This window comes from Biomphalaria glabrata, chromosome 5, assembly GCF_947242115.1.
Source record: "Biomphalaria glabrata chromosome 5, xgBioGlab47.1, whole genome shotgun sequence".
Classification (NCBI taxonomy): Eukaryota; Metazoa; Mollusca; class Gastropoda; family Planorbidae; genus Biomphalaria; species Biomphalaria glabrata.
Genome location: NC_074715.1, coordinates 5,354,352 through 5,378,690, shown reverse-complemented (window position 1 = coordinate 5,378,690; position 24,339 = coordinate 5,354,352). Strand labels below are relative to the sequence as shown.

At 39.2% G+C, this 24,339-nt stretch overlaps 1 protein-coding gene across 1 annotated transcript in view; it reads right to left on the bottom strand.

Annotated features, from left to right (window-relative positions):
• The window catches only part of LOC106051812 (uncharacterized), a 92,328-nt gene that overhangs the window by 16,757 nt on the left and 51,232 nt on the right, over positions 1-24,339 (bottom strand). Inside the window, exons 12-18 of the mRNA XM_056028662.1 lie at positions 22,915-23,052; positions 19,079-19,216; positions 18,260-18,380; positions 13,354-13,448; positions 5,208-5,362; positions 4,603-4,690; positions 856-932 (exon numbers count right to left, since the gene is read on the bottom strand). Coding sequence (XP_055884637.1) covers positions 856-932; positions 4,603-4,690; positions 5,208-5,362; positions 13,354-13,448; positions 18,260-18,380; positions 19,079-19,216; positions 22,915-23,052 — 812 coding nt within the window. The remainder of the gene's footprint in view (positions 1-855; positions 933-4,602; positions 4,691-5,207; positions 5,363-13,353; positions 13,449-18,259; positions 18,381-19,078; positions 19,217-22,914; positions 23,053-24,339) is intronic.

Here is a 24,339-nt window from a genome sequence, read left to right as displayed (position 1 = left end):
GCACCACACACAACGACCAACTTAAAGAACTTGACAACTCAGGGCTCCAAAGTAATGTAAAGATTTAATGTCCAATAAAATCCAGCCAATACTGTACAATTTGCAACAAATAAAACATACTGTACAAATATCTCTCCATTAACAATTGTACCGCTGTATCAACTCTTGTACTGGCCTCTCTCTCGTTCCGGACTTCTTTTGAGCCTTCAAACTAAACCGACCTGACTATGACACCTCCGCTCTTTATATAAGGTCCCTACTGGCCTTCTGGAAACCGACTGAACGTCGATCGACTATTCTGGTTAATCACATGACCACATCCAGTGCCTGGTCTGAGAAGTATTCACTCTAGATGTTTCTTCAAACTTCTCCTGTCAACGCAATTGGCCTGGGGCGATTGGTGTCGGCTGTCTACACTCTTCACACACACACACACCACTACTCTCTTCTGTGTCACCACCAGGTTTAATACAGTATTTTTATTTATTTATTTGCAATGTAGGAATAAACTTGGTTTATTTTGTGGAAAAAGAAAATGTATTTAAAAAATTTCTCAGTAAAGGAAAATGAAAACACCAAACTTAATAAACAAAAATAAACATCTTTAAGCCAAATATTTATTTTGTGCACATAAACATAAAATGATTTGATACAGAAATCACTTAGTGATGAATAAAGTTATTTTCCTTTCAATAGTTTTGTCACTTATTTTGAGATGAATGAGCATAAAAATGTCTTAGTAGTAAATGACTTTCTTTACATTCAGAGTATATATAATTTGAAAATTAAAAAGTATAATCATAACAGTTTATTATGTGTAATTTTTTTCTATACTAGTTCTTTGTGTGCACTTACCCTTATATATGAAGCATTAATGTAATCTCCTTCACCTTTGTCAGTGTCTATTTTTAAATTAACCCTAGAGTGATCATCTGGTTTTTTTAAACATAAGAATAAACATTGTATTATTTGAATTGCGAAAATCAAAATTTCTCTAAATGCAAAGGTTAGTAAACATAAGGTAGAGAGGTATTAATTTATTTTTTTTTCAAAAAATTACTTGCATTGGTTGTAACTCTAAATAGAAATTGGTAATCTGAAACAACACTTTGTTTCATAATGAATGTAAAAAAAATATTAATATCCTTATCATAATTCAAAGTCTCCCATCAGTAGAATTAGGTCGTGAGTAGGTGTTTCATCAAGAGTGGTTTGTAGTTGATTATAGAAATGATCTTTGATGGTATCTTCTGCATCCTCTGTAGGGGCATAAGCTTGGATGGTAGTGACTTTAATTTGCTTTGTTTGGAGTCGAGCTGTAATGATGCGATCACTGACCGGCTTCCAAGCAATTAGCGCTGAAGCTGCTATTTTAGACATGATGATTCCTACACCACCAATGTGCTCCTTGTCATGTCCTGAATATATTATTGTCTTGCCATCATTGATTATTTGTCCACTTGATGTCCACCGCATCTCGCAGATCCCAAGGATGTCCAGCCGGTAAGAGTCAAACTCTCTTAAAAGTTGGACCAGTTTACCGCATTGATTCAGGGTTCTTACATTCCACGTGCCTATAAGAGTCGGTTTCTTTGCGTTGAAAGGCTTGCCATGTATCGGGTATTGGACTTCCAGTTGGCTTTGATCCAACACCGTCATCAGGGTTTGGCTGCCCTCGCCGCATGTATAGTTTTCATTATGTGTCGAGTTTGCCGTTTCTGTAGCAATAGTGGTTTTACAGGGTGGGGTCGCTAGCCCCACGCCAAACCCTCCTCCTTTCTCACCCGGGCTTGGGACCGGCATATGGCGGAGTTGCATTATGATAAGGATATTAATATTCAACAGCCTTTCAATTGGAAACACATATTTTAAGCACAAACAAATACACAAAAAACATGGCGATCACCAAATGGAGAAACCTTCAACGAGATAGATTACATTTGCATCTCCAAACGATGGAGGTCATCTCTGTTAGACGTGCGGACCCGCAGAGGAGCTGATATCGGCTCAGACCACTACCTTGTCAGTGGCAAATGTAAGCTCCGATTGAAACGCCAACCAAAACGAGCCACACGACCCCGCCCATTTAATGTAGAGAAGCTTAAAGACGGCAATACTGCAGCACAGTTCCAATTGAAACTAACGAACCGCTTTGAGGCTCTTGCAGATATATTGACCCTTGAAGAAGAGTGGGCCAACTTCAAAGATACCACTATTGGGTGCGCGGAAGAAGTTATCGGAAGGAGGCGAGGTTCATACAAGGAACGGTGGATACAAGACAGAACATGGAAATTGATAGATGAGAGGAAAGAGGCCAAACGTAGACGAGATCAGAAAAATGAAACACAGGATCGCAGCCTAGCGGAAGAAGCCTATAGGGAAGCAGATCTGAAAGTAAAGAGAAGCTGTCGGCAAGATAAACGGGACTGGATTGAGCAGAAGGGACAAGAGGCACAAGCAGCTGCAAGCAGAAATGACACAAAAACCCTCCATCGTATTGTCCGAGATCTCACTGGAGCAAAGAGTGGACATGGGGCACCAATAAAAGACAAGCAAGGCAAAACTTTGCTAACCAAAGAAGAACAGGATGCAAGATGGGTAGAGCACTTTAAAGAGACCCTTAACCAACTGTCGCCAGACCTAACTTACATATTCAAGGACCCCTCTCCAGACAATGATCTCAAGGTCAAGACAGACCCAATAACTGCTGAGGAGGTTACCATGGCCATAGCAGTGCTAAAGAATAACAAAGCACCAGGACTAGACATGATATCAGCAGAAATGCTAAAATATGGGGGACAGTGCATTGTTAACAGAATGACTGATCTCTTAAATCTCTGTTGGCGAACTTCAAAAGTCCCAGAGGACTGGCAAAAGGGAGTGATTGTAAAGCTTCCAAAAAAGGGCAACTTGGCAGACTGCAACAACTGGAGGGGCATTACTCTCCTCTCTGTCCCAGGCAAAGTTTTCAGCACTGTTTTGTTGAGACGGCTTCAACAGTCTGTAGATGAAAGGCTCAGAGAAGAACAAGCAGGGTTCCGAAGAGGCAGATCATGTACAGAGCAGATTTTCGTTTTACGAAATATCATAGAACAAAGTCTTGAGTACCAACAACGGCTAACGATCAGTTTTGTGGACTTCAAAAAAGCGTTTGATAGTGTCCACCGAGAATCACTATGGAAAATAGTTAGAGAATACGGTATCCCAGAAAAATTCGTCCAGATCCTACGACACCTTTACAGTCAGTCTAGTTGCTGCATTAAAACAGAAGAGGGAACAACAGAGTTTTTTACAATCGAGACAGGTGTGAGACAGGGGTGCATCTTATCTCCCTTCCTTTTCCTCCTAGCCATTGACTACATAATGAGGAGAGCAATGAACCAGACTGCCTTTGGTATTCCATGGCATGAACAACTCCGATTGACGGACTTGGACTTTGCTGATGATGTTGCACTACTCGGGGCTACAAATAAATGCATTCAAGAAATGACGGAGAGCCTAGACAGAGAGGCACCCAAAATTGGCCTCCGCATAAACTTGGATAAGACTAAAATTATGCGAGTGGGATATAAGGCAAAGGGTGTCCCCATCAGACTTGGCGAGTCAAAGCTTGAAGAGCTGGACAAGTTCACGTACCTTGGCAGCATCATAACAAATGATGGAGATGCTTACCATGATGTAGCATGTCGAATAGGAAAGGCAGGGAGCATTTTCCAAAGGCTGCAGCCTATTTGGACTAGCCAAGCCATTGGACTCGAGACAAAAATACACCTTCTCAACACAATCGTCATTCCAACTGCTACATATTCATGTGAGACGTGGAAGTCATCTGTCAAAATTGAGAAAACACTAAATGTGGCTCAACAGAGATGGCTGAGACGGATTTTGGGAGTCAGTTACACAGACCGGATCTCAAACAAGGAAATCCTATGCCGAACTGGGAGTCGAACACTTAGTGAGGTTGTGACTGAGCGTCGCATGAGGTTTGCGGGACATGTTCTACGTCAAAATGAATTACGCACACCAAGAGTTGCGATAACATGGAAGCCAAAACGAAGAAAGCGCAAACAGGGACGTCCTCGTATTACCTGGCGACACACCTTCATGGAGGACCTCAGAACAGTGGACACCAGATGGGAGGAGGCTTCAGACATTGCCAGTGACAGATCATTATGGAGACAGCTTGCCGCCCAATGCGCCGAACGGCGCGGGAGGACCTAAGTCTAAGTAAGTATCATAATGCAAAACGTTATTCTAAAAAATTTATACAATTATACTTTAAATTGAGGGCGCGGTGGCTGAGTGGTTTAGAACTTGGCTTCTGAACCTGGGACCCTGGGTTCGAATTTCAGTTAAAATTGGAATTTGGAATTTCGGAATTCTTAGGGCACCCCTGAGCACACCTACCTCAAATGTTTTTAGTTGGGGAAAGTTAAGGCGGTTGATTGTTGTGCTGGCCACATGACATCCTGCTCGTTAACCATTGGCCAAAGAAACAGATGACCTTATGATCATCGGCCCTAGACCGCATGGTCTGAAAGGGGAACATTTTCTTCATACAATAATTTACATTAAAGTGAATAATTCTAAGAAGCAACTTACATGTGCAGATATTTTTGTATCTATTTTTGAGTTTGTTACTAACATTGTTAGCATATTCTGTTGATACATTGCTGGGGGATGGAATAGTCTGAAAAAAAGAGTTTTGTAATATTGATAACCAAAAGTAAACACAAATAGAGACAAGAAAACTATTATTTCCTTATCCAGATATAATTGTAAATGAGAATTTAAATAGATAATGTTTCTACATTGTTTGAAGATTCAGTTTAGCCACATCGAATACATTCTAAAGGAAATAAATGTAGGCTTCATTCGGTTCTAGTGCAATACCATTATTAAAGCATTAAGCTGTTTTTGCTTCTTAACTAGAAAATATTAAAAAAAACTCCTTTCGCTAAGTAGATTAAGTGAATGGATAAAAAATTTTTGTTTCTTTCATTAATTGACTTTAACAAATATAATGCTTAAGTTTTAACTGATAAGTTAGTTTAATTCTCAATTGTTTTTCTATACTCAAGAAAATGACGCTACTAGGCGACCGACAGACAAAAGCCATAAAGAATTATATATTTTTTGAAACAGACTTCTGAAACTAACTTTTTAAAAAATAGAGATCAAAATAAAACCGAAGTTACGGAAACTACCTGAAATTGTTGAGTAAAAAAAGTTCCATTGTGTTTGGCCATGAACATGTTGAAATCTTTCACGGCTATCAAAGTGCCATTCTCAGTGTGGACAGCATTCATGTAACCTCCGTCTATACTTGTCTCTATCTCGTTGTTAGGAGGCTCTTCCATTTCTAAGGGCAATGGTATATATATATAATGTTATAAACCTGGTGGTGAGACAGATGGGGGTAGTGCTGTGTTTGTTTTTAGACTATGCTAATCACCCCAGGCCAGCGCTAGACGAGCGGGCAACCGTGACGAATGACAGTACACGCCAGTTCAGCAAGGACCAATTGTCACGTAGTTCTCCCAACTCTGTTAAGTTGTTTCCTCTACTCGTAATCCTTGTACGGGGCGAGATCACCTTGTATTGTTGTTTTGAATTGTTTGCTACGTCACAAAGTCCGGTGACATTTATTGGTCATTCTTTGTCATGAGGAGTTCACCCTCTGAATTTGGTTGAAACGGACGGTGTGTTGGTCCGTAGAAATATTATTAGTCAGTAAACAAACACTAGTTCCTTGGACTTCTTATTCGTTAGGATTTTTGGATCCCTGTTAAGTGAGTTACTTAGTTGTGAAATTATATGTTCTATGAGGTTGTCACTATTTCTAGTTTTAGAGTAGAAGTTTTGTGGTTATTTCGTTTATAGGGTGCCAGTGATGGGCGTCGCTTGTCGTCTCAGAAATATATATTACAGTCTTGAGTGTCATTGTCAGATTGGCGTTCATCGACGGCGTTGAGTGACAGGGCAGTTACAAATCAGTTGGTATCAGTTGGGATCAGCTGAGGTCTAACTTTATTATTGCCGAGGTTGGCAGTTTTGTGACGTCAGTCGGTCAGCGTCTGGTTTACTATGAACCCACGGTGACAAGTTGGTAGCAGTAGAAAGGTGCTTATGTGAATTATTGAAAAATATCTATCTATCTATCTATCTATCTATCTATCTATCTATCTATCTAATCTATCTAATCTATCTATCTATCTAATCTATCTTATCTCTCTCTCTCTCTCTCTATCTCTATATCTATCTCTATATCTATCTCTATATCTATCTCTCTATCTCTCTCTCTATCTATCTCTCTATCTATCTCTATATCTATCTCTATATCTAGCTCTATATCTATCTCTATATCTATATCTATATCTAATCTATATCTATATCTATCTATCTATCTATCTATCTATATATATATATATATATCTGTATCTATATCTATCTATCTATCTATATATATATAATCTATCTCTCTATCTATCTCTCTATCTATCTCTCTATCTATCTCTCTATCTATATCTATATCTATATCTATATCTATCTAACTATCTATCTCTATATATATATCTCTATATATATATCTATATACATCTATATCTATATCTATCTCTCTCTCTCTCTCTCTCTCTCTCTCTCTCTATATATATATATATATATATATATATATATATATATATATATATATATATATATTGTTACGAATGAACAGTGACAGGTAGAGGTCACTATGTGTGACCCCGGCGAGATGACACAGCACCGAGTGTTATCTGGAATCTATGCATGTAAACAAAGACAGGATGGGACGTGCCTCACGTGTTGTTCCAGAGGACGAACAGATTTACGAAGGGGGGCATTGTGACAAATTAACAGTGACAGTTAGAGGTCACTACGTGTGACCTCGGCGAGATGACACTGCAGCAGGCATCCTCTGGAATCGACATGTATAAACAACAACAGGATGTGATGTTTCCTCCCATGTTGTTCCAGAGGGTACTAGCAGTGTTTTTGCAACAATAGACAAGCGATTAGGGACTCTTTATAAACCAGAGATGTTCATGTGAAAAGGGCAGTACAGTCGTCGATACTGTTCTCTACTGTGCGAGACAGTAGAAGAGAGTGGACTTGAGCCGTTACAGTCGATACAGTCGATGTAAGACGTATACGCTACATGTTACAGTGACGAATTGTTATAGTTATAATTCAATAAAGTTATTTAAAGCTGAAAGTTGAGTCGTCAAGTTCTTTGCAGTGTTTCTTTTATTTGTGTGCCTAGTACATTTAGCCAGAAGAATCAGAAATACGTAACAATTGGTGTCAGAAGTGGGATGTTTTCTGGCTGAAATGTCTTCGAGGAAACTACTTAACCAGCTGTTGGTCAAAGAATTAAGGCAAGAACTTCGTGAGAGAGGTCTGCAGCTCAATGGTAACAAAGAAACACTAACAGAACGCCTAAGACAGGCCCTTATTGAGGAAGATCAAGATCCAGATGAATACATATTTGAATTAAACCCAGATATGACAGAGATCCTGAGTAACATGCAGGGCCAGATGGACTTAATGAAGGAGAGCCTCAAGAAAATAAACGCCATGAATGAAAAAGTAAATGAACAGATGAGCTCTATGAACGAGAAGATTGACCAGAGAGTCAACACTGTGGAAAAAGAAATGGAAGAGATAAGGACTCATGTCCAAGAACAACTGAGTAAGGAACGGGGTACTAGAACAAAAATATTAGTGCCCGAAATCTCTGGGAAGATAAAGCCGCCTGTGTTTGATGGATCCATCTCATGGACTGTTTACAAAAGACAGTTTGAGGCAGCGGCCAAGGTTAATAACTGGAACACTGAAGAAGAGAAAGCGACTGCTCTGGTGTTAGCTTTAAGAGGGAAGGCAGCAGAACTGCTTCAGTCAATAACAAATCAACAAGATTACGCTGCCATTGTTAAGGCTATGGAGCTCCGTTACGGAGACGAACATTTACAAGAAGTTTATAGAGTTCAGTTGAAAACCCGACAACAACGCTCCGGTGAAACCTTGCAAGAGCTAGAGGCGGACATAGAACGTCTTGCTCATTTGGCATATCCAACAGCAGCACAAGACTTTCTGGACGTCATTATCACTGATGCATTCATTGATGCTATTCGAGATCCAGAACTGAAGAAGGCAATAAGAATCAGTGGTAAGCGCAAATCCAGCGAAGCTCTGGTCTACGCCCTCTCCTATGAAGCCGCCAAAGACGCCTCTAAGAATATCCATCATGGGCGTATGCTGGAAGTCCAAGAAGAAGATCTTACACAACTTCTCAGAAGGGTAACTGAAGTGCTAGAAGAACGCAGACCAAATAAGAAGCAAGAAGGACAGAATAGAACCAGTGTACGTTGTTGGAATTGTGGAGAACCTGGCCATCTACAAAGGAACTGCACGAGAAGATTTCCCCGACAAACAGAGTATCAGCACAGACCGGAGACAGATGCAAGGTCAGGTGCTCATGTCTACCAGGGAAACTAACTTTCGCCGGTTTTATGGGGCAAAAATCGGCGATCAAGAACATGACAGCCCCTGCAACTATAATTCCAGTCGCTGTGTTAGGGAAGAATAAAAGTCTGTACATCAATGGTAGAATTGGATCTCGAAATTACCGTTTTCTTCTAGATACTGGTGCCTCACGTTCAGTCATTCGTCCAGACATTGTCAAAAAGAACGAAATCAAGAGAGTGAACTCTTACTCCTTGAAGACGGCCAGTGGAGAGATGATGCCTATACATGGACTGACAAATATAAACTTTGAGCTCGGGCATCAGTCATTTATACATGAATTTCTGATCGCTAACATTACGGATGACTGTATTATTGGGCTCGATTTTATGCAGAAATGTGAATTCTCTCTGAACATCGGAGGTGGTACTTTGAAATGTGGTGATGTTGAGATTCCCTTGCTCGGGGATGAAGATGAAGAGAATGGTCAAATAAGAAGAATCCTTTTAACAGAAGATACAAGTTTGCCAGCTCAGTCTGAAGCAATTATCTGGGGAATGTTAGAGCATGGTCAAACTGCAACGATGACGGCGATAGTGGAAGGCATTGAAAATGACAACAGCGGAATGGCAGTAGGAAAAACATTGGTCCTTGTCGGAAAAGATCAAAAGGTGCCCGTCAGAATCATGAACCTCGGCCTACAGGAGAGACATCTAGAGAAAGACAGCCCCATCGCAATATGTAATACTCTTGACCTGATCAGAAACTGTAATAATGATATCACGATCGTTAATTCCACCAAACCTTTCAATCCACAAATTACCAAGCTCCTGACAGAAATGAAAGTGAATTTATCAGATGAGCAGTTCAGCAAAGCGGAACAGTTGATCATTGAGTTTGAAGATATTCTGCCATCTGATGAAACAGACTGCGGACGGACAAACATGGTACAACATCAAATAGACACTGGAAACACCAGACCGATTCGACAGCCACCACGTCGCTTGCCGCTAGCAAAGCAACAAGAAGCTATGGACATGATAGAGGGCATGACGCAGCAAGGAATCATTGAGCCCTCAAATAGTCCTTGGTGTTCGCCTATTGTCTTAGTAAAGAAGAAGGATGGATCTATGCGATTTTGTGTAGATTACAGAGCTCTGAATGAAGTCACACATAAAGATAGTTATCCACTTCCTAGAATCGACGATACTTTGGACACGCTTGCAGGGTCCCAGGTATTTTCTACTCTCGACCTAAAGAGTGGGTATTGGCAAGTTGAAATGCATCCCAATGATAGAGAGAAAACCGCCTTCTCTGCTGGCAATGGCATCTGGCAATTTACTGTGATGCCATTCGGTCTCTGCAACGCACCAGCCACCTTTGAACGATTGATGGAGAGGGTTTTACGAGGACTTCATTGGACTACATGCCTTGTTTACCTTGATGACATTATTGTCATTGGCAAAACGTTTGAAGAGCACCTTGCAAATCTGAAGGAAGTATTTCAACGGATAAGAAGTGCGGGAATGAGACTCAGCCCAAAGAAGTGTTCCTTATTCAGGAAAAACGTTAAGTACCTTGGTCACATTGTGTCAAATGACGGAGTCAGCACTGACCCTGACAAAGTTGAGGCAGTGAAACGATGGCCTACGCCAAGTAATATCCATGAGCTGAGAAGTTTCTTGGGACTCTGTACATACTACCGACGTTTCGTGCCAAATTTCTCAAACATCTGTAAGGTCCTTCATCAACTGACAGAGCAAAAGAGGCCATTTATTTGGACATCTGAATGTCAAGAAGCTTTCGAGAGGCTGAAAAACACACTATCCTCATCACCAGTATTGGCCTACCCCATTCCAGGAAAGACCTTCATACTCGACACAGATGCAAGCAACACTGGAATAGGCGCAGTCTTGTCCCAAAAGGTGGATGAAACTGAACGAGTCATCGCATACTTCAGTCGAAGCCTATCGAGAGCTGAAAGGAACTACTGTGTGACGAGACGTGAATTGCTGGCTGCTGTGGATGCAATAAAACATTTCCACAAGTACCTATACGGGCAGAAATTTATCTTAAGGTCAGATCACGCAGCTTTGCAATGGTTGCTTTCGTTTAAGAGCCCTGAAGGTCAGGTGGCAAGGTGGATCGAACGTCTTCAAACCTATGAATTTGAAACTAAGCACCGAAAAGGGCAAATTCACCAAAATGCTGATGCACTGTCTCGACGACCCTGCAAAGCAGAATGTAAGCACTGCAAGAGGGCTGAAGAAAAGGAGGTAGCTGTCAATTGTCTTCGGCTCGGAGTAGATGTTTCCGGACCCTGGTGTGATAAAAGGATTCGAGAGGACCAAATGCAAGATGAAGATCTGGCTCCCATTCTTCTATGGAAAGAAGATGGACAACGGCCAGATTGGAAAGACATCTCTGAGAAGGGGGTAGCAACCAAGGCGTACTGGGCTCAGTGGGACTCGCTGACGTTGGTCAATGGTGTCATCAAAAGAGTTTGGGAATCTGCTGATGGAACATCCAATCGCCTTCAGCTGATGTTACCGAAGGTGAGAGTTGCTGAAGTACTGAAAGAGATGCATAATGGCGCTAGCGGATCTCATCTTGGTGTCAATAAGACTCTGGAAAAGGTTCGTCAGCGGTTCTACTGGTTCAGATATAGAGAGGATGTAGAGGAATGGTGTCGAAGGTGCGACATATGTGCGGCAGCAAAAGGCCCTCGACGCAAAACTAGGGGTCTTTTGCAACAGTATAATGTTGGTGTTCCATTCGAGAGGATCGCAATAGATGTAGCAGGCCCATTTCCTGAAACCAAGAAAGGAAACAAATACATCTTGGTAGTCATGGACTATTTCAGCAAATGGCCAGAAGCTTATGCCATACCAAATCAAGAAGCTATCACAGTGGCCGAAACACTCGTGGATAACTGGATCAGTCGCTTTGGTGTACCTAATGAGTTGCACTCTGACCAGGGCAGGAACTTCGAGTCCAAAGTTTTCCAGGAGATGTGCAAGACACTTGGCATCGAAAAGACTCACACGACAGCTCTCCATCCGCAATCTGATGGGATGGTGGAGCGATTCAACAGAACCCTAGAACAACATCTGTCTAAGGTTACTGATGACCGACAAGACGACTGGGACAGCCATATCCCCATGTTCCTCATGTCATACAGAGGATCCGTTCATAGCACCACAGGATATACCCCAGCAAAGATGTTATTTGGTCGTGAGCTTCGTCTACCATGTGACCTGTTATTTGGGATTCCGAGAGATACGCCAGTGTCTTCAACTGAATATGTCACCAATCTCCGAAGACGATTGGAGAATGCTCATGTATTGGCCCGCAGAAACATCAAGACCAACAGTGACCTGATGAAAACGAGGTATGACAAACGGGCCAATACGTCCGGGTTCCATGAGAATGATCTAGTGTGGCTCTATAACCCACAGAGACGAAAAGGCAGATCCCCGAAACTCCAAAGAGACTGGGAAGGTCCATACCGTGTCGTAAAAAGAATAAACGACGTGGTCTACCGGATACAGAAAAGTCCACGGTCCAAGCTGAAGGTTGTCCACGTTGACCGACTCCATCAGTACCGTGGTGAAATAGAATCTGTTCGGGACGAACAGATCTAAGAAGGGGGCAGTGTTACGAATGAACAGTGACAGGTAGAGGTCACTATGTGTGACCCCGGCGAGATGACACAGCACCGAGTGTTATCTGGAATCTATGCATGTAAACAAAGACAGGATGGGACGTGCCTCACGTGTTGTTCCAGAGGACGAACAGATTTACGAAGGGGGGCATTGTGACAAATTAACAGTGACAGTTAGAGGTCACTACGTGTGACCTCGGCGAGATGACACTGCAGCAGGCATCCTCTGGAATCGACATGTATAAACAACAACAGGATGTGATGTTTCCTCCCATGTTGTTCCAGAGGGTACTAGCAGTGTTTTTGCAACAATAGACAAGCGATTAGGGACTCTTTATAAACCAGAGATGTTCATGTGAAAAGGGCAGTACAGTCGTCGATACTGTTCTCTACTGTGCGAGACAGTAGAAGAGAGTGGACTTGAGCCGTTACAGTCGATACAGTCGATGTAAGACGTATACGCTACATGTTACAGTGACGAATTGTTATAGTTATAATTCAATAAAGTTATTTAAAGCTGAAAGTTGAGTCGTCAAGTTCTTTGCAGTGTTTCTTTTATTTGTGTGCCTAGTACATTTAGCCAGAAGAATCAGAAATACGTAACAATATATATATATAATCTATTCATCTTTCTCATTGTACATATACATATATCAGTATAATACAATTAAATTCCTTTTTTTTTTGTTATTTAAACCATCCACATAGTTGGTTACTCTATGTACGACTGTGTGTGAATAATGTTTTTGTCAGGTTGAACCACGGGACCTAAATTGGGAACAGCTATTTAACAACACAAATAACTCATAAACCTGACACCTGTGTTGTAAATATTACGCACACAAGTCACGGCGAATGTAATCAAGTGAGTGGTCAAGCAACTTTCCATCCAATTCTAGAAGGCCTGTGACCAGTATGAGGCGAAGTCAGAAACAGCACGGTGTGTGAAGTGTGTCCGGAGAGAGGCTAGGTATTTGGACAGTTAGTGTAATGTTGTTGCCACTTGTACAGTGTTTGTAATGTATTTGAAATAAAACTGTTACTGTTACTTTGAAGCCCTGAGTTGTGAGGTTCTTTAAGTTCGTTGTGTCGTGTGGTGCAGTTTGAAGAGAGAACGTTACAATATATATATATATATCATTCGTTTATTAAGAATAAGAAAATACAACATATTAGAAGATATAATGGCTATAATTTTAACTTACGTTCATACAAAGAGACAACACCAGACGTTATGCTCTTAGTTGAGGATTTTTGACGCTTTGTTTGTCCTTTAGAATTCCTCCAATTTGTTCGTCTTCTGTAAGATTATATTACTCTAAAATATTCTCGACGTAATTTACAATAACTAGAAAATAAATTATTTCAACGAGTGAGCTTTTTTTAAAACAAAAACTTATGTGATGAAATTAGAGTGTTGTCATGTTATAATTTCCACGATCTGAGAGCCAATTCGCAATTGTTTGACATGTATTAATATTTAGTTCCTATTCATGTAGAAATCAATATAAATAATATTATAGAAAGTGAATACAGTAAGATGATAGCATGAGCTTCTACTACGCAATTGCATGGGAAATGAATATTTAACCAAAACTATTACGTATGTTATAATAGCTTAATGTAAGGTGAAAGAAATGTAATGACTTTTTCACATTTTTGTTTTCGAAACAATAATTTGATAGTTTAAATTCAGGCTGCAGTAGATATAACTTAGTTTAGTTAAATTTAGCGAAAATAATCAATATACTTCTGTGCGAAGAATGAAACAATTATAATCCTTTTCATTTTCCAAACAAAGTTGAGCAAATATTCTGTTATTAAGGGTTTTTCTATTTTTTTAGTAACCGCTCATAATCCGTACATAAAATTAGACCTAGATTTTTAAAAAGAATAAATGATGTCGATAAAAATAGATTCGATAACATTGTTGGGGCACCCTCAGTACCAATAGAAATGATATTATCCAAGAGTTAAAGCCTTTACATTAAAAATGTTTTCTATTCAGAAAGAAAACGTTTCGTCTTACGTATCTTTTGTCCAACAATTTAGCAAATAACTATTCTTGATACATTTTCTTCTTGAATAATCCTGGTTAAGTGAAACTCATCAATCTGTATTTAAAATTCAGATACTTTTAAGAGCTCACATAAAAATTTGTCTTCACACTGAAGAAACTCACTGGCTGTTGAACTTAAAAATAAGGTCTTCACATAAAATGTGAGTTTATGGCATTAGGGGATCCAACCTTTTTTTGAGAGGGGGAGGGCGATATTTTTCCAAACCTAAAAAACCTTAACGCCCTAGGAAACTTTAACCTTATGTAGAAACACATACACACCATATATATATACTAGCTGGATATGACCCGCGCCCCGTGGGCCTTAGTTTGTGCATCACTGATCTAGCGCCATGTTCCGTTACATAACTGATATAAAATACTGTGATATTGGGTTTACCCGATTTGTGAAAAAAATTTAGGCATTTTCATTTATTTCTTAGCTATAAGAGGCCTTCTTGTTGTGGGAGAGACATTTAGCATACACTACTGTCCTCGCCGTGATTTAAAACACATTCATGACAAATTTTATTAAGATTGGTCAAATGGTTCTGATTTCTATTCGGAACATCCATACATAAATAAATGCATACACATACATACAAATATACATACATACATACATATATACAGAGGAGGACTGGGTGTCCAAATAGGCCCGGGCATTTCAATTGTTTGCTATTCGCTATTAAATAGACTATGTCGCCATATTTGACTATTCTGCTTTTAAAACGTCTTGTCTTCGTCTAAAAAGGAAAGGGGGAGATAAATATTGCTAATGCTTGTATTTAGCATTAAAGAATAAGGTGTGGGGCGACTCGATATAAGAATTTTAGCATATATAACTTATAATAGTGAAATTTTTTTTTAAATATTGTGTAATTTGTAACTAATATACAAAAGAAAAATTATTGGTCTCTCCGGTTTGTTTGTGAGTGTGTGTGTGTGTGGGGGGGGGAATTGCATCTATCACCACTTCCACCTGGTACAACACTCTTTCATTTTATATTTACGTATGGTTTAATTAGAGATTATAGAGTGTTATGTGACATAATATACATATGGGTTTAAATATTAACAAGTAGGTTTTATTATAAATATAATTGTAAATCTAAGGCAAGCCCTCGACGAAAGACAGGAGGTAATAATAGCCGAGGTATCTATTTACAGTACAAAAGGGATGGACTTCAGCTATCAAGTCCGTGAGTGTCTTATCTTAAGTGACACCAGTCCTTTTTTATCAAAATACCAGTACAGACCACCGATACACTTCCCAGTGTCACCCCAGGTCCACAACACAGTTCACAGATAGCACAATCAGTGTGGCGCGGGAGCAGAGTTACAACACTGCCCCCTTCTCAGCTCTGTTCGTCCCGAACAGATTCAGGTGCACTACAAGATAGTGGACGTTGGTCAGTGCAAGCGGAGGTTGGTCTGTGGGAGCCACCGACGGCAAGGAACGTGTTCTCTACGAAGCCATCGGAACTGTTCTCTGCGGGTGACACTTTCTCTTTCTCCAGTTGGTCAGTCCGTTCTTGAGACGATGTCGTGATCGTTGCTTTGACTTCTTCATGACCTTTGTCGCTGACGCTCGCCTTCTGACACGTACAGAGGTAGTGGTGACCCCTGTAGTTGTCATCAGAGCAGTTGGTCCTGCACGCTGCTTCAGAAGACCCTCTCTATGGACGTCCCATGACATGCTTGTAGACCCACACGTAGCCATGGTTGCAAACACATTGTGATTGTCAGCCGTGTCACTAAGGTATGCCAATGAAGCATCCATGCAAGTTCAATGTGTAAAAGTTCATAAAGTAATCGTTTCCAGCTGAAATTGGTTCAAAATCGTTAATGTTACTTTCGTTGGTGAAAACAGAAGTATCGAAGTCCATTGGTTTCAGACCCTGTTGTTGGGTTTCTTGACATCTGCATTTCTTTTGTTAAGCGCCGCATGTACATTTTTTGTTTAACTCCTGGTGGCAGTTATCAAGCTTGAAGTCTCTTCGTAGACACTGGCAGATTGACAGGGGTCTTTAAGGTCCAAAGCGACAGACTCGGACGCTGGCCCAAAGTTGTCTTGATCTGATAGGATCGTTCTGGTACTCATAGCTGGTACAGCAAAAGCTTCAGTCGCACAGCAGACTTCTCCTATTTCTTCTTCCTGTCTGTTCACCTGTGTACTTCTTGTTAAGATCGATGCATTCTTTGTAACTATCAGTACACCCACAGTCTTGAACGAGTAACGGTTAGTGGATAAATAATGTTGGACTCTTCTCTCTCAAAGGTTCAATCAGGCCTTGCACGTTACGTATCAGTTTGTCCATCGAATGAGTCATCGAATCCTGCAAGGTACACATTGTTTCGCCTTGTTCTCGTAACAAGTCCTGCATGGTGATCAGCTCACCAATATCTGGTTCTACCTCAAAAAAGTATGTCTCGGGATCCTCCCCTTCATCAACCAGGCCCTTTCGAAAGACGATCTTCAGCTCTCTGTCTCGGAGCTCCTCTTTATCTTGTTTGTAGCTGATTTCGTATAGCTTCCTCAGCGTTGTCATTCTTTTCTTTATTTGAGCTTCTCAAATCTCACTTCCAGACACCAATTGTTGTAAATCTAAGGCAAGCTCTCAACGAAAGGCAGAAGGTAATAAAAATGTTTGTAAAATGTTTTACATGTTTCGGATGTTCCTTCAGAGTTGAAGATAATTACTTCCTAGTCCAAACCTCCCGCATGACGACGGGGGATGGGAGTGGGCAGGGTTTGAACCATGGAGCATCGATAAATCTGAACGACAGTCCAGCGCGCAAACCGCACGACCAGGCAACCATAATAATAGCCGAGGTAATTATTTACAGTACAAAAGGGATGGACTTCAGCTATCAAGTCCCAGAGTGCCTTAAGTGACACTAGTCCTTTTCTACCTAAATACCAGTACAGACCACCGACACACTTCCCAGGTCCACAACACAGTTCACAGACAGCTCAAAGGACTTTCTCTTGAGTCAAGTCAGCTCAGACTTCAATAACTTGCAGATCACTCCAGCCGGATCTACAACAGTCCTTCTTCCTGTATATACATGTCTTCTACTGCTTGTGTTTAATGGTGCTCTGATGCGCACGATCAGTGTGGCGCGGGAGCAGAGTTACAACAATATGTTAAATTAATTTTGTTCACACATAATGATTTCTCTTCAAAAATCGAACCATTCCCCACTCGAAGATTTAGAGTGAGGAGGGAGGTAGATTCGATTGCTCCCACCCTACCGAATCGGCCAACATACCAGAAGGGGAAAGATATAATATAACGATTACTTCAAATATCAATAAGTAGCTTTTATCGTAGGCCTATAGATATGTAAATAATTTTGTTAACAAACTGGTATTTCTAAAAAAACAATCGGACCACCACCCCCCCACTCGAAAGTTTAGGGTCGGGGTTTAGGGTGCGGGCTAGATGCAATAGCCCTCCCACCCCACCAAATCGGCCAACATATTTGAGGGGGGGGGGCATATAATCTAAAAATAGGTTAAAATATAAATAATTAGTATATATAATTAACATAATAACGAATTTGTATACAAATTGTATTTCTCTACTATATTGCCCCTACCCCCCCCCCGTTAGATTGGACAATGTTGTATGGCTTTCCAGACTTTTCGATAAAAATAAATTGTAGAAGCACGTGTTTTTCCTTAAAAACTAAACATATTATTTAAATCAGATATACTCAATTAACTTACCTAATAGTATTAACCACCCGTAATCAAGATTCAAAGATTAACATTTTTAAAAATTATTGTTAAGCCTTACCATGACGATGTTCAGGGATCTCCAGATCAATTTTAGCTTTCTACGGACTTCCAGCATTATGATGCATACCCCTGGGGATCCGTGCGTACCGATTTGGAAAGCACTGATCTACGCTCATTAAAGAATGGGCTGATAACCAATGACAAAGACTATATACTCATGTGCACCAAATAGGCTTGCAATTTATGAAAAGATGTTTCTGTTAGTATAAAAAAGATAATTCCACATTTTATTCCAGAAACTAACCTCAACAATATCACTGCTGCAATAACTAAGACCAGAAGAACGAGAGCAGCAACTACAGGCCCAACAATAACACCAACATTAGAATCATTATCATTGTTATCACTTGAGCTACTTCGCAATTCTGAAACAAATTAATTCAAAATCTAGACCTACCAAAGCTTGTTTAACATTATTTCAATACGTCAATTATTTATGCATTTAACATTGATTGTCCGTCAAAAAGAATCGATTTCATTAATTTTTTTTTGCCATATTAAACGGCGTAAAAAAGTGTATACCTCGACTATTTTCCCTCACCACTTCCCCTTCTTTACCACAGTCATCTTCCTAAATCACATCACTTTTGTTACTCGCAAGCTTGCCAATATTGGCAATGTCTTTATGATTCTATTCATGATATTTTTAGTTTCTAGTCTGTGCGATAGCTCTACCTTAAATAAAATAAGTAGTTTTTATTTGTTTTAGTTTTTTTGTTACTCTTAATAACTGTCAATTTTCTGGGTGGAAAGATATACTCTAATTTGATTCCCATTTCTGTAATTCTTTTAATACTTTTTTTTTTGTAACATTTATTTAGCATTAGTTACCTAAATATATTTTTTTTATTATACAATATATTATTTTATATTTTCAGAGTATTATACAATTGTATTTTAATAAGCTAAATGTCGTATTTCATAACTAGGAGGAGGAAAGTTATGAACCAAAAAAAAACAACAAAAAAACAACTAAATCCATCTTAGCATTGTATCATATAAATTGAAAATACAATGTTACAAGAAATGAAACTAAAATATCCGAAGTGACATATGTACTTACTTTGTGTACAAAACGGAGGATCTGAAAAACCTTTACAGCCAGATACACAAAGTCCAGTTTCTCTATCACAGTTGGAGTCAAGACAGTTTTGGGAACAATTCTTGTTACAATTCATGCCCCACTTGCCTCGGTCACAAGCTTATTTTAGAAATACAGAAGTTTAATTAAAAAAAGAAACAAGAAAAATGATTAAGAATCTCAAAGTAAAGGGGAAAAAAAGGCACACTAAATATAAATATATGGCACACCAGTACAAAAATAATTGCATGGGTGTGCGGTTTAGTACTCCTTAGAAACAGAACTGCTACGTCGCACTTAACATTTTTCGTTGTTCATTTTTCTTGGGCAAGAGTTGCGCTGCTTGAACGGGCACTCTCTACATTTAAGTTTTTTTTTCCATTGTTCATGGCCGACGGCCGTATGTAAATAATGAAGTCATGGTCGCTGATCACCAGGGTCGGTCCTATAGATTGCGGGGCCCTATACGAAACGGATTGCGCGGAGGGATAAGGATAATAAGTGAAAATTTAGATTTTTAGTTAGAAAATAAATTCGTCTTTGCATTACTTTGTGCAAAATCAGGATCAAATTAATTTTATGAGTCATCTACAATAGAAGGTAGATTTCCAACATAAAGCCGATAAACATTCAGATTTGCCTTTTAGATCGACTAGTAAAATAACACTTTTGATTTTTTTTAAGAGATCGAGATAGATTTAGATATATGTATAAATGCTATTGACTATTACAGTAAATTAAGTATTGGAACTTTCTGTTTTAGTTAAAATTCGCCCTATTATTTTAATTTAATGAAAGCTGACAATGCCGTTTTTGTTTATTACGAGTAGGATTGGCGTTTTCCATATTGAATGACACACCAAAATTACAATTTTGTCTATTTTTCAGAATAAGTTTTGAGTTTTCAGGATATTTTAATAATTTCAGGAGATTTTCATGACTTATTTCGTATACTTTGCAATTTCAGGAGATTTCCAGGAGCTCCTGGAATATCAGGTGACCGCAGAAACCCTGTTATAATAACCTATATGGTTTAATTTAATAATTTACAGCTAGAGTTAGCGCGGGGGCCTGTAAAAGTGTGGGGCTCACTGCGGCCACATAGGTTGCAGTATCCTAACCCTAACCCTGACTGATCACTATCAATTGTTTCCGCTTCCCCTCCTTGTATTATGGTCATTCCTCTTGTATTGATCTGATCTAATTGAACTGTAATATTTGTAAGTGGCAATTAATCTTTTGTGCTATTCTGATTCTCTCTGCCCGAGGAGAACCAATGCCATTTATTTAATGAATATATTTAGCTCGGTGTTTTTTATTTCATCTCGATTGCGGCTAGAGACACTGTCTGGTTCCTGGTCCTGAATACCCACTTGTTCCCGCTTATAATGCTGCTGAATCCAAATCTTTGTTCCTGTCTGCTTCTGATTATACCCGCTTTCCGGCGCCAGAATACTTTTGACTGAATCCTGTTTTCCTGTTAATTGCTCTGGATTCCTGTTTGCTTTCCTGAGTTTGATCCTTTCGCTTTTCTGCGACTGAATCTATCCTTAACTCTGTGACTGGAGGAAGGAACCTATACCTTCTTAAGTAAATTCTCAGCCCCCCGCAGTCTGCCTATTCAACGTTGATTTTGCCCGTCTTCGTTGTATCTCTCACACTTTGAGGGCATACAAAAGCGGTCGTGCGACTCAAATCTCAGCCGGAGTTTTCAGTTGGAGCTGGCACTTCCAGACGCTGATATTCACGCTGACTGGAACAGTCTACAGAGCCAAGGCAGACTCATAAGCTTCTGAGACGACTGCAACTGAATGCAGGATTAATAGAACTAAATTTATAAACGAAAGCGCATTCATATTTGATTCATATATCATAATTATTCAATTTATCTTCAATCATAGATAAATAGCTTTAGTATTTATGATTATACTCCCCACCAATGTAGTCCCTACCACTATTATCTTTTATTACATTAAATATTCTTATTGTGTTAACTGAAGGGGTTTCTTTCAGTATTGAACGCTTTCTGTCTGTTCTGATTCCCAAACTGTAATGCCCGTTGGTCTACGGTGTCGTTAGAAACCCATAGACCTAACATCATCAAACTAAGTATTTTAATAATTGATTTTAATTACATGAACCCCCATAGATTCGCATGATTTTCCCAGTGGCACACGACATTATATTATATTATATTATATTATATTATATTATATTATATTATATTATATTATATTATATTATATTATATTATATTATATTATATTATATTATATTATATTATATTATATTATATTATATTATATTATATTATATTATATCATATTATATTATATTATATTATATTATATTATATTATATCATAATTGTCGATCAACGGCGTAGCAAACGCCGCTATTTCGAAGGACCGTCCTTAGGCCACTGCAACCTATACGACCGCAGTGGGCCCGCATTTCCATAGGACCGCGCTAATTCTAGGTGAAAATTATTAATTTAAACCATTTAAAAATTATAACAGATTTCCGGCGGCCTCCTGATTTACCTGGAGCTCCTGGAAATCTCATGAAATTGCAAAATATACGAAAAAGTTTTGGAAATCTCCGAAATTACTAAAATATTTTGAAAACTCATACAAATCTCCTGAAGTATATAGAAACATTTTGTCATTTTGGGGTGTCCTTTAATATGAAAAACGCCAATCCTACGCGCGATAGAAAAGCAAAAAACGGCATTATGCAATACCCGTAATTGTGTAATCTGGTGAAAGAGGTTTCTCGCGCCTCAAACTAATGAAGAATTATTTAAGGTCATCAATTCTCGAAGTTAGATTGAAACATTTTGGTAATTCTTGCTACTGAGCGTAATCAATGTAGGAAACAGAATTTTTATACATTTTATCATTTATACACCTAGAATTAGCGCGGGTCGTATTAATACGGGTCCTATGAAAGTGCGGGGTCCACTGCGGTCGCATAGGTTGCAGTGGCCTAAGGCCGGCCCTGCAAAATAGCAGCGTATGCTACGCTGCAGGTCGATTAGTTATATTATATTAGGTTCCACAAGGTTGTCATTGCCGGAAGAGGAAATGGATGTAAGAACTCCAGTATCTATACAATGCTTCCTAATGTCATGCGTCTCAAATAGCCTGTTACAACCAGTCCAACCCCTGGCCTTCATGTGTGGCTCAGATATTGAGTTCGCGGAACTGTTCTCACTAACAGGAGAAGGGGCAAAGGTGAGTTACTGAGTAACTGGTGCCTTCGGTTAGGAGGGGTTGGCTACCAAACTAGGAGAAGGAAAACTCTTGAATTCAAACCTCTGCTGTCATGCAGCTATACCCAATCATGGGAAAGGCTTCGGGAGTCAACACTGAGGATAAATCAGGAACTGGCGACCCTAAGGCAGTTTGCAGCACTAAATGCTACACCCTGGCAGAACCTGCGATGTCGCTGACCCCAAACTGCCGATCCTTTGGATACGTCAGCTGCGTGGAGAGGGTGGAACTGATGGGTGTGCGACATGGAGAGCTAATGCCCAGGTAATCATCTCATTTCCATGAGATGATCCATAGTCGATTCGCGACTAAAGGAGACCATTATATTATATTATATTATATTATATTATATTATATTATATTATATTATATTATATTATATTATATTATATTATATTATATTATATTATATTATATTATATTATATTATATTATGACTGCCCAGCTCAATCTGTGAAAATATCTGTATGGTATTCTTTACTTGTCTCATTAACAACGTATTATTAGCTATTTAAACTACATGTAAAAATTAAAAAAAAAACACCTTGTGTGCACTTTAAGCCTTCAAAACCTGGTACACAGCCTGCAGTGCAACTTCCATTAAAACTATGACAACTTGAATTGTAACAGTTAAAGCTACATGTTTGGTTGCAGTTTAAACCCCAGGTGTCATTTGGACAACCTATTTTGAAAGAAAAATTATGTCAATAGATCTCATTACTATTAAAAAGAAATTTCATTACAAACAGCATACTACATACTTTTACTTATTTTATAGAAATGACCTTTTTAGTGCAGCACATTATCTAAAAATATTAAGGATTTAAAATTATTACCCCCCCCTTACTTTAAAACAAAAACAAAAACAAAAAACCAATAATCCTTAACTTTCATTTTTTTCCCCAACTCAAAGTTTCGACGACTTTGACCCAGCCAAAATAAGCCTAACACACTTAGAATTGATTTGGATATATTTTATATGTTACAAGCCCGTCTGATTTTGTTGTGGTGGAAAACGGATGTAAACATGCATCACGTGCAGTGACGTAGCTACGGATTTGGAGGCCCATGTGGCTTGACATTCGATAATTCATGGGCGTAGCCATGGAGATGTTGTTTGGGGGGTTCAAACCCCCCCCCCCCACCGAAATGAAATCCCCCCCCCCCCGCAGGGGGGTGATCGGAATTTAGTGACTGATGTTTTGCTTTGATTTTGTTTATTTTAGGTGAGAGTTTAATACTAAACCATCACTTGCCCCAGCACAGCCAAGGGGGTTTTGAGTTTAAAACCCCATACCAGGGGATTTTGAGTTTAAAAACCTCTACCAGGGGGTTTTCAGTTTAAAAACCCGTATCAGGGGGTTTTGAGTTTAAAAACCCGTATCAGGGGGTTTTGAGTTTAAACCCCCTACCAGGGGGTTTTGAGTTTGAACCCCTTACCAGGGTTTTTTGCAGTTAAATCCTTCTCTTCTATAAAACAAAAATAACAAAAAATGCAAACGACAATCCGCAAATTCCAAGAGCACAGTTAAGGAAGATTTTGATTTTAACCCCCCCCCCTTCCAAAATTTACGATAAGCCCCCTCTTCAATATAAAAAATGTAAATTACACACTCAAAATTCTATGAGCGTAGCCTAAAGGGTTTTGAGTTTAACTTCCCCCCTCTTTAGAAGGGTTTGAAGCTAAAAAATTTACGATAAGCCCCCTCTTCAAAATAAAAAAAAGCTAATTACGCACTCAAAATGTTATGAGCGTAGCTAAATGGGTTTTGACTATGTTTTAAATTTAACCCCCCCCCTTCAGTGGGGTTTGAAGGTAAAAAATACTTCTTTAATATTAAAAACAAAGCAAATTATACATTCAAAATTCTATGAGTGAAGTCAAAGGGGTTTTGAGTTTAAACTCTCCAGTAGAGTTTGAAGCTACAAAAAAGAAAAAAAAGAAAATTACACACTCTAAAATCTATGA